A 10,515-nucleotide genomic window follows, 5' to 3' on the forward strand; every position below is an offset into this window, starting at 1 on the left:
TTTTTTTTTTTACCTCAGACACACGGCCAGGCGCTGTTCTGGGTCGATCGGATCCCTGCAATTATTTTTCTGTTTCATCGTGTGGGGGGTCAACAGCACCAGCAACTCTTCAAACTGTCCCACCAACATCCTGAAATAGGTCCTAAAGCGACCATGATACAACTTCAGTTCCTGTACCAATCGATGAAACTCGCCATGTTCTCTCCTTCTTTTCAATATAGGATGGACCCAAAACCTTCTTTGTTTTCTTTTTTTATGTAGCAGGACAAGCAGTACATCGTCGTCGCTTGATGTGGAATCCATCTTTGTAGCGCGGCGTTTTAAGAAAATATCGCTTATTCGCGTCGCGTTCGGTGTGAAAAGGCCTTTACAGTAACAAAACTAGCAAGAAGGAAGTGTTAGGGTGATTTTCATTTTTAGATAGAAATGAATAATTAGTTAGGGTTTTTTATTATATAGCATACATAAGTTTATATATTTTAATCTCACAGTTGTGTTTATGTTTATGTAGTTACATATCAATACATCACCCTATGTGTTCACTGAATCACTGGTCAGTATTTACTGTGTTAGCCAACTGGAGCACTGGTTAACATCAAGGGGACTGGTTCACTAAAACACTGAAACTCATTAGATTTACAGCTTAGCAAAGAGGGTCCACAGCTAATTTATTATCACCACCTGGCTAATGGGCCAGGGGAGCTATAGTTTATTGGGATTCCTAGAATAGTTGAAACAGAGATTAGATCTGAGCCCAGGAAGAGGAAGCAATATACACACACACAGGCAGAGCAGTTTCATTGGAACAGGAGAGCAATGTCTAAAATGTAGCAGTTCCTGGGAAACAAAGGAAGACATAAGTGTCTATGTAGGAATTAAGACATTATAGGAATTCCTCCCTTTTTAGGGCGCTGTCTACAACCATTGGAGCAGAGAGGATGATTGGAGGATGGATGGATTGAAGGACCAATCTTGGGAGAGTTAAGTTTAAACCACAACTTTGCCCCAACAGTTTTGGACCAATCAGATAGTAACATCTTTTCATACATATATTGTATACCGCCAAGTTGGAGTCAGTCTTTCTGTTTTTCCTAAGCAGTCAAGATCCATGTGCACATGCTTATTTTGATACGTTAATGCATAATAAATTTCACACTGTGAAATATCTTTATATTAGTCTTTTCTTTTCAATATAAGAGAACACGTTCGACAGAAGTGATAGAGCCAAAGTGTCCTTCTGGGTGGAAATATAGAATTAGATACTACATGCTAGATGTCTGATGTGGAGCAGGGGAAGCTGGGGCTGTAGCTCTAAAAAAATAGGTTGGTGTTTTGATTGGTCAAGCAGAAGGAGATGAACAAGTTCATGTGACAGGTTGAATGGATCTGTGTGTTTTAATAGGATACTGTGAGTGTTGCAGTAAATAGTGAATCGCGGTGCAGCCGAAGCTGCCAGTCCAGACAAGTTTGTAGTGTTCCTCCATTTTGCCACATTAAAGGGACTTTTCACTCAGGTCACAAAACCTTCACCCACTTGCTTGTTGTGGTATCTAGTGACAAAGAGAGGTTTGGTTTAAATGGCCTAGATAGGCTGCGAGTTACAATTTCCACTGATGGAGCTGCTGCTACCAACCCAATACCATGAAGATAAATGGAATTAATTTACTTGAGCTTGCAGTACTGTAAAAACACATATGTCCACAGACTTTGCTGTAGACTAAGGTCACTATTCTCAGAAGAATATTGTTCCCAATTAAAACACTTAACATAAATAAAGTTAAATTGGTTTTTTGGTATTTTTAGAAACAAACTAATTCAGTCACGTGCATTATATTGGTTTAGATGGAAAAGCCTAAGCACTGGATATCTCAAAACCTAGGCAATGAAACTAAACTTACAGTAGTAGGAAAATATGTTTTGTGATGTGAGCAAACTAACTTTGTAATATTAGTGGATTATCACATCCTAGTTATTATAACATAGTAATTAGACTCATTGATCCTGAATACTGATTACTGAATATTCCAGCTATGTTCCATTAGTCCTGTGATGCACAATTATATTTACCCCTAGGAAATACTGTATTATTGTAATAATGTATGTGTTTCTGTCTGCATAGTTGCATTTTTGTATTTGTACATACAGCATAAAGTTTTTGCATGTCATTTTGTGTGTGTGTGTGTGTGTGTGTGTGTGTGTGTTTTCACTCCACTCCAGTGCAATTACTCTGCTTCTTCATTAACACTATAGCTAAATCAGCAGCTGGGGCCAGAGCCAAGAGGACTTGAACACTGATCTGTAGTAGATTAGGGAGGAAATTGTATGTGTGTATGTCTGCACGCATATTCTTTGCTTACACCCACATGCCCTTCCCTCCCCATGCTCCTTGTGGCCTTACCGGGGTCTGATCAATACACCATCCTGGAGCAGATATGGAGATTTCACCTTCATGGAGTTGTTACAGTCCCCTGTGTGTACATTATGAATGGCCCCCCAAGGCTGTTGATAGACCGAAGGATAGCATAGCAAGCTGCAGCCATAACAAACGAAAAGATGAGGTACACATTACCGCAGTGCTCACTTCCTCTTTTATAACATCATTTCGATTACTTTATTGATCGATCTGCAGCAGAATGGACAAAATCATAATCCAAAAAACAGATCGGGGATGGTTCATTGTAAGATTTGTATGTCCTAGAATAACACAGCATTGCCTGAAAGGGTTTGTTAAGACTTCCCACTGTCAAGAAAACTGAGATAGAGAGCAAGGTTTTTATGAGCTGAGCAGACAAACTGGTTTTCAGATTGTAAGAACTATTTGTTGTTGTTTTGATGGATGCCTTGTACAGTATAGTAAAGGAATCAGAGAGATTAATTATTCTTTTTATGTCAAGAAAAGCCTATTTAAAACTTCTCAAAGAAAGATGGGGTGTGTTAAAGTTTGCAGGTTTGAACAACATACAGTACAGTACAGCTAGGAACATGCTGTCTGTATTTGGGCAGTTCTTATGTGAGATTTGCTCTGTTAAAACCTCCTAGAACAATGAGTGGGAAGTCAGGATGCTTCAGTTCCATCTGTTCAGCTAGGTGCTGCAGTGTGCTGGCCTGGGCCTGCGATCTTATGTACATTGTGACCAGAATGAACGATCAAAATTCTCTGGGAGAATAAAATTGTTTGCAGTTGATGAAGAGTCTCAAAGTCCATGATGCAAGTTCTTTCCCGCACTTACACATCTTTACAAGAACTGCATAGTGACCATAGAGTGCTCAGTGTTGGAAAGTAACCAAGTGTGTCCACTCCTGACAGTGGTATTAAAAAGTTCTCCACTGCAAATAAGCAGCAGTAAGGCATCTTTTCTCTTCTCTCTTTATGTAATGTTCAGTTTGTTCTCCTGCCAAAGTAAATGGTCTTATACTTGTATAGCGCTTTACAACACACTCAAAGCGCTTTTACTCTACTTGGCCATTCACCCTTTCGCACTCCCAAGCACTCATACATTCACACATCGGTGACATCACTGGGAGCAATTGGGGGTTCAGTGTCTTGCTCAAGGACACTTCGACATGTTGACTGGACAAGCCGGGAATCAAACCGCTAATCCTCCAGTTAAGGAAACGACCCGTTCTACCTCCTGAGCCACAGCCGTCCCAAAGTGTTGTTTAAAAGCTTGCTGAGTGTGGAATGTGAGTTATTTGACTTCAGAAAAAAAATATCACATAAAACACCAGTGTTTCAGAAAGATCAGTAATAGTGGCTAATGTTATAGTTTGTGGACTTGCTTCCTGTTTTGTGCTTTTATTTTGGTTAGACTTCTTGTCCTGTATCCTCTCTCCTGCCCCAGCTTTACCCTGGTTCCTAATCATCATTCATTGTCTCCACCTGTCACTTATTATACTCTGGTCTTCAGCCTTTATATTCACCTCCCTTCCCTCAGTCTGGTTGCTGGCTCATCTGTTCTCTACTTCTCATTGCTCCCATCATCTGTCTTTCTGTGAAGCATACCCTGCCAGTCCGCTCTGTAAGTTTGTTTGTATCAGTCTCCCATTTGGTTCTTCTCTTGGTTACCTTTGGACTGTTTTTTTTCAGTCTTTCCTGTTAGCAAGATTCTTGGTTTGTTCTCTGGGTTTGTTTTAGTTGTTATTTAGAGTTGTTTCATCTAACTCCAACTGTTTATGGTTTAGACATTAATTTTGTACTTGTATTGTGAAGCCCTGTCAGGTTGAGTACTTAGTTGTTTTACTCGCCCCTTTGTTTCTCTTCAGTTATATTAAACTGGTTAACCACTAGAATCCAGACCGTGTCTGCATTTTGGGTCCTTCCTTGCTCAAAACTTAACAGTTAAAGCTTGAAGAAAGTTATGCTTCAGGACAGCTGCAACAGCTGGAATATAATTTTCAAAATCATCCCTCATCATCTGTTTCAGAAGCAATAAATTTGACAGTTGTTTGGGTAACTCCAGTTCTAAATGTTGCTGCTATTAATTGATAGTGAGCTAGATCATGCTTACACTTTCTCTCAAATCTAGAGGTTATCTGATAATCCTATGCAAACACAAAGAACAAGCAGAAATGATCCTGTAAGCCATGAGTGATATTGGCATGCATCTTACCCAAATACTGCAGCAGCACTGTGATAGCTGGACTGGTTAACTGGAATTAATACATGCTTTAGTCGAGCGGAAAAAATTATCTGATTAATCAATTGCTTGATCTACAGAAAATGAATTACCAAGCCTGGATCAACAGTGTTAAGGAAAAATGCAAAATATTCTCTAGTTCCAGCTTCTTAATTATTCTGCATTTATTGATCTAATATGATAAAGTGAAAATCTCTTTTGCCAAATATGGTAACGTCATCTTAGTGTTAAGGACATTGTGGCCGACATTTTTCATTACTGTCTGAAATTTTTAGAAGAATCTGAGTTGTAGGTAACAGTAAACAAGCCACCATCACTGCAGTGGCACCTTCCTTGTAAAACCTGCATTTAACATTGTAATGTGTATATAAAGGATATAAGAGCCAAGACACCTGTGAAACTGGTGTATCCTATGGAACATTTAACTTGTTGACGATATAGTCACAAAATTCCATTATCAGTAGATGAAATGCTTTGAAATGTGTGGGAAATATTTTATCATGTGTCATGTTCTAGAGATTAAGTCTGGTCATTAACTGTAATAACAGCTACATCACTGTGTAGATACACAGATGTACAGAACATGCACGCAAGCATATATTAAATCCAGAATTACAGAATTTAATCTGTGAGATCTGACCCTTTTTGTCTCTCCGTTTGCCTCCTGACATATTTTCCTTCTCATACAGTTTCCTTCCATTCTGCTGCACTTTTTCCCACCAGCTTGTGGGAAATCAGTCCTCAGCACATGGGTCACCTGTACTGATTTACTGTCAAATCTTCCAGGATTATTGGTAATCTCACAGCATAAAATCTGTTTGCTGACAGCTGTGCTCCCTCTAACAGTGTTGCTGTTTCTCACGGTCACACTGCCCTATATATTGTATTCTGCTCTCCTTTTCTCTGGTGTTTTGTTATATTTAAGTATAATATGGTGCTGCTTTCTGCTTCTATGGATTACGCAGTTGTGGTGAATTTATTGTGGATAAATAGGTATGATATATTCTCACAGGATCACAGATATTCCCATCGGGTTTTACCCTCAACTGCTGTATTTTCAATATTAAAGGAATTACTCACTAATAATTTAACCATCACTCCTCATACTTCACTCAGTCGGCAGGTGTTCAGTCAAGTGAAAATACAGTTAGGGATGCGAGTACAATCTCCTTTTCATTGTGGATAAATTGTAGTTTAAATAGAAAAGGACTGAGAAAAAACTGGTCCACACTCACCTCCGGTGATATCAGTCTTATCGATTCAGCTCTCCTTGAATTGGCAATATTACTATGATATTACAATTTGCTATGGCATGCAATTCATTCACGTACAAATAAATATTTTTCTACCACAAAAAACAAACCCCCTAAGACATGATTCACACGAGCTATAGCATCATCTTTACAATTGCATGTATTGATATGGATTAGCTGAATATATGAGAAGCCTCAAACTTGTTTTTTGTTTTTTTTCCTTTTCCCCCCAGGTGGTTTATAAAAACAATGACATTCGCCTTGAGCTGTCCCGCCTTGCCCGCATAGTGGACCCCAAGATGAAGCTCCAGGGTGACATAGTTTTCAAATGTGAAAATGTTCCCACCCTTGATCCAATTAACTTTGAGACCCCTGACTCCTACCTTGCCTTGCCAAAGTGGAACACCAAACGTGTGGGCTCCATCTCCTTTGACTTCCGCACATCCGAGCCCAACGGGCTGATACTCTTTACCCACGGCAAGCCCCAGCACCGACGGGACACAAAGGGCCAGAAGAACAACAAGGTGGATTTCTTTGCAGTGGAGCTGCTGGATGGGGGGTTGTACCTGCTCTTGGATATGGGCTCTGGCACCATCAAGGTCAAGGCTACACAGACTAAGGTCACTGACGGCGCCTGGCACCACGTGGACATCCAGAGAGACGGTCGCTCAGGTAAGGATGGAGTGGAAAGGGAAGGAAGAGAAAACCAAAGGTAATAACAAATTTCAGGACTCAGTTGTCTCATTTTGAAGAGGTCGTCCTGCCACAGTGAAACAGATTTTCTGCAGTTACTTTTAGCCACAAAATTTACCAATAGACTTACAAAACATCCATTTAGCATCATTATAAGTTGTTAAAGCTGTTAAACTCTTATCAGCTAAATGCTTTGGGAAAGGCACCAGGGTCTCGTCATGCCAGTTTTTTTGTTTTTCCCCTCTCTCTCTCTCACACACTTCAATCAGGAAACTGAACTCCTGGCTCAATTAAAATTATGTTGCTTTTGGCTACCATATCAATTTATGGGCTGAGCTGTTGACGCAAATAACAAACTGCTCAAGAACAGAGTAATCACACCATGAGAAATAAATGTATACCACTGTGTAATATATTCTAAACTACTAAGTGAAGAATGGCTGTTACTTTTTAAAATATTGCTATAGGAGTATACTGTTAGTTTGTTGGGACCACATGTTGCCATTTATTACTTCAACTGGAAAACCTACATTTTATGGAATTAAATGCCCCTCACTATTACAATGTGCTGTTTTCAAATGGCCCACAGTGGGTATTCAGACCAAGAGTCATCAAGTCCCAAAGTTTTTAATTTACACTATAAACCTGCAAAAAACAGCAAGTCTGCATGGCACTGTTGGATGTTTGGTTCAGACTGAAATATCTCCACAACTATTGGACAGAGTACAGTATATTTGGTACAGACATTCAAGGATGAATCCCAGAGATTATGGTGATCCTCTGACTTTTCTTTTAACACCACCATGACATTTTAGTTTCGGGTAGTATGTCTCAACAGCTATTCGATGGACTGCAATAAAATTTGGTACAGATGTTCTTGTTTCATTCAGAATTAATTGCAGTCACTTCGGTGATCCCCTGACTTTGTAATTTTATCCACCTCTATCGGGTCAAAATTTCAACTTGTCCCTTGGTTTATCACTAACCAACTGTAAAACAGGCACTCCTGTCAGCTTCAGCTGTATTACTGCTAATTAGCAAATGATAGCATGCTAAGATGATAAACTAAAGTAATGACCATGCTAAACATTACACCTGCTACAGTGCCTTGCGAAAGTATTCGGCCCCCTTGAACTTTGCGACCTTTTGCCACATTTCAGGCTTCAAACATAAAGATATAAAACTGTAATTTTTTGTGAAGAATCAACAACAAGTGGGACACAATCATGAAGTGGAACGAAATTTATTGGATATTTCAAACTTTTTTAACAAATAAAAAACTGAAAAATTGGGCGTGCAAAATTATTCAGCCCCCTTAAGTTAATACTTTGTAGCGCCACCTTTTGCTGCGATTACAGCTGTAAGTCACTTGGGGTATGTCTCTATCAGTTTTGCACATCGAGAGACTGAAATATTTGCCCATTCCTCCTTGCAAACCAGCTCGAGCTCAGTGAGGTTGGATGGAGAGCATTTGTGAACAGCAGTTTTCAGTTCTTTCCACAGATTCTCGATTGGATTCAGGTCTGGACTTTGACTTGGCCATTCTAACACCTGGATATGTTTAGTTTTGAACCATTCCATTGTAGATTTTGCTTTATGTTTTGAATCATTGTCTTGTTGGAAGACAAATCTCCATCCCAGTCTCAGGTCTTTTGCAGACTCCATCAGGTTTCCTTCCAGAATAGTCCTGTATTTGGCTCCATCCATCTTCCCATCAATTTTAACCACCTTCCCTGTCCCTGCTGAAGAAAAGCAGGCCCAAACCATGATGCTGCCACCACCATGTTTGACAGTGGGGATGGTGTGTTCAGGGTGATGAGCTGTGTTGCTTTTACGCCAAACATAGGACAGGGAAGATGGTTCAAATTGATGGGAAGATGGATGGAGCCAAATACAGGACCATTCTGGAAGGAAACCTGATGGAGTCTGCAAAAGACCTGAGACTGGGACGGAGATTTGTCTTCCAACAAGACAATGATCCAAAACATAAAGCAAAATCTACAATGGAATGGTTCACAAATAAACATATCCAGGTGTTAGAATGGCCAAGTCAAAGTCCAGACCTGAATCCAATCGAGAATCTGTGGAAAGAACTGAAAACTGCTGTTCACAAATGCTCTCCATCCAACCTCACTGAGCTCGAGCTGTTTTGCAAGGAGGCATGGGCAAAAATTTCAGTCTCTCGATGTGCAAAACTGATAGAGACATACCCCAAGCGATTTACAGCTGTAATCGCAGCAAAAGGTGGCGCTACAACGTATTAACTTAAGGGGGTTGAATAATTTTGCACGCCCAATTTTTCAGTTTTTTATTTGTTAAAAAAGTTTGAAATATCCAATAAATTTCGTTCCACTTCATGATTGTGTCCCACTTGTTGTTGATTCTTCACAAAAATTACAGTTTTATATCTTTATGTTTGAAGCCTGAAATGTGGCAAAAGGTCGCAAAGTTCAAGGGGGCCGAATACTTTCGCAAGGCACTGTAAATGTTAGCAGTATCATAATAATAAACATGTTACGTTACTTAGCATCAAACAGGATGCATATACACACACATCCACACAAACATATCTTGACTTTGTCTTGTCTGTCCATAAAACTTTACCATTCTGCAGCGTTAATAATGATGGTGCAACTGATGTAAGCAGTACAACTAGTGTTTTTTTTTTTTTAATTTTCATAAATAACCAAAGTAAATACTGTACTTTACATCAAATGAACTGCACTAGCTTTAATCATGTTAGTGCTTATTTCAGCTTTTTCCAGCATCACAACTCTAAGGTGACGTAAACTTCCTCAATATATTAATTTCACCCATGATTCATTGCCTGGATAAAGTCATATCACTGGCCGCATAGCTACCCAGTCTGTTTCCCCTTGCCTCCTTCCATTTATATGTCTTCTGACCTCCAAACATGGCCAGATACACAAAAAGTATTAGAATAAGATTATATTGGAGAAAGGGTTTAGAAATTTCTGTTGCCTTGAGCTTCAAGTCCAGCACAATCTCTGCATTAGGTGGGATCCTCCAGAGGACTCGGGTGTGTTAGTGGGCGCTACAGCCTGTGTTATATATCAGGTTGGAACAGCCAATTTAGTCGTGTGTCAGAGCTCGCTGCTTTGATTAATCACCGCCACAGCCCCCAGTGTGATAGCAGAGTAGAAAGTCGGATTTTCACAGGGAAAAAAGAGGAATGAGACAGATATATGGATACCAGAGTTGGGGGTGGTTAGGAACAGGCATAATCACACTTGTGGCTTGAGTGAAATGCTAATAGGAGTCGCAAGAGAATTAAATTTCATGTCGTCAAAGGATCTCTGTCTGGCTGTGAGGAGAATATTACACAAGTAACATGTCAGAACTCATATTACAGTTTTCAGTCAACCTTCGGGCTTTGTGGGAAAAGTGATGTTTTCATCTCTGCTACGTTTACTTGATTTTAGTAAGGGCTGATAATGTTATATATTACAAGCAGAGATTCTCTGAATCTTTTTTTCATTAATGAACTATTTCAAATCAAATCAAATTTTATTTGTATATCACCAAATCACAGCAAAAGTCATCTCTGGACACTTTACAGAGTAAGGTCTAGACCTTACTGTTATCACTATTATTACAAAGGGAAAACCCAACAAATCCCCCTTGAGCAAGCACTTGGCGACAGTGGGGAGGAAAAACTTGCTTTAATGGAAGAAACCTCCGACAGAACCCGGCTCTTGGTGGGCGGCCTTCTGCCTCAACCGGTTGGGGTGAGTGGATAGAGGAGAGACAAAAGAAGAAAAGCAACAAGACACAACAAACAATCAAACACTGGTCAGGTTGATGTGCTCATCAGAAACATAGAGCTCCAGAGCCAGGGCTACCTGCAGAAAGGTACAGGGAGAGAGAGAGAGAACACACTACAGGAGACAGGAGACACAAAGTTAGTGACG

The 10,515-nt window shown here is 39.9% G+C and overlaps 1 protein-coding gene across 16 annotated transcripts in view; it reads left to right on the forward strand.

Moving 5' to 3' along the window:
* Positions 1-10,515, forward strand: part of nrxn3b (neurexin 3b) — a 444,405-nt gene that overhangs the window by 217,179 nt on the left and 216,711 nt on the right. For all 16 annotated transcript variants that reach the window (XM_020618121.1, XM_020618122.1, XM_020618120.1 and 13 more), the window contains one exon: positions 6,124-6,562. In XM_020618121.1, the coding sequence (XP_020473777.1) occupies positions 6,124-6,562 (439 nt within the window). The remainder of the gene's footprint in view (positions 1-6,123; positions 6,563-10,515) is intronic.

This window comes from Monopterus albus, unplaced genomic scaffold (assembly GCF_001952655.1).
Source record: "Monopterus albus unplaced genomic scaffold, M_albus_1.0 scaffold201.1, whole genome shotgun sequence".
NCBI classification, from domain to species: Eukaryota; Metazoa; Chordata; class Actinopteri; order Synbranchiformes; family Synbranchidae; genus Monopterus; species Monopterus albus.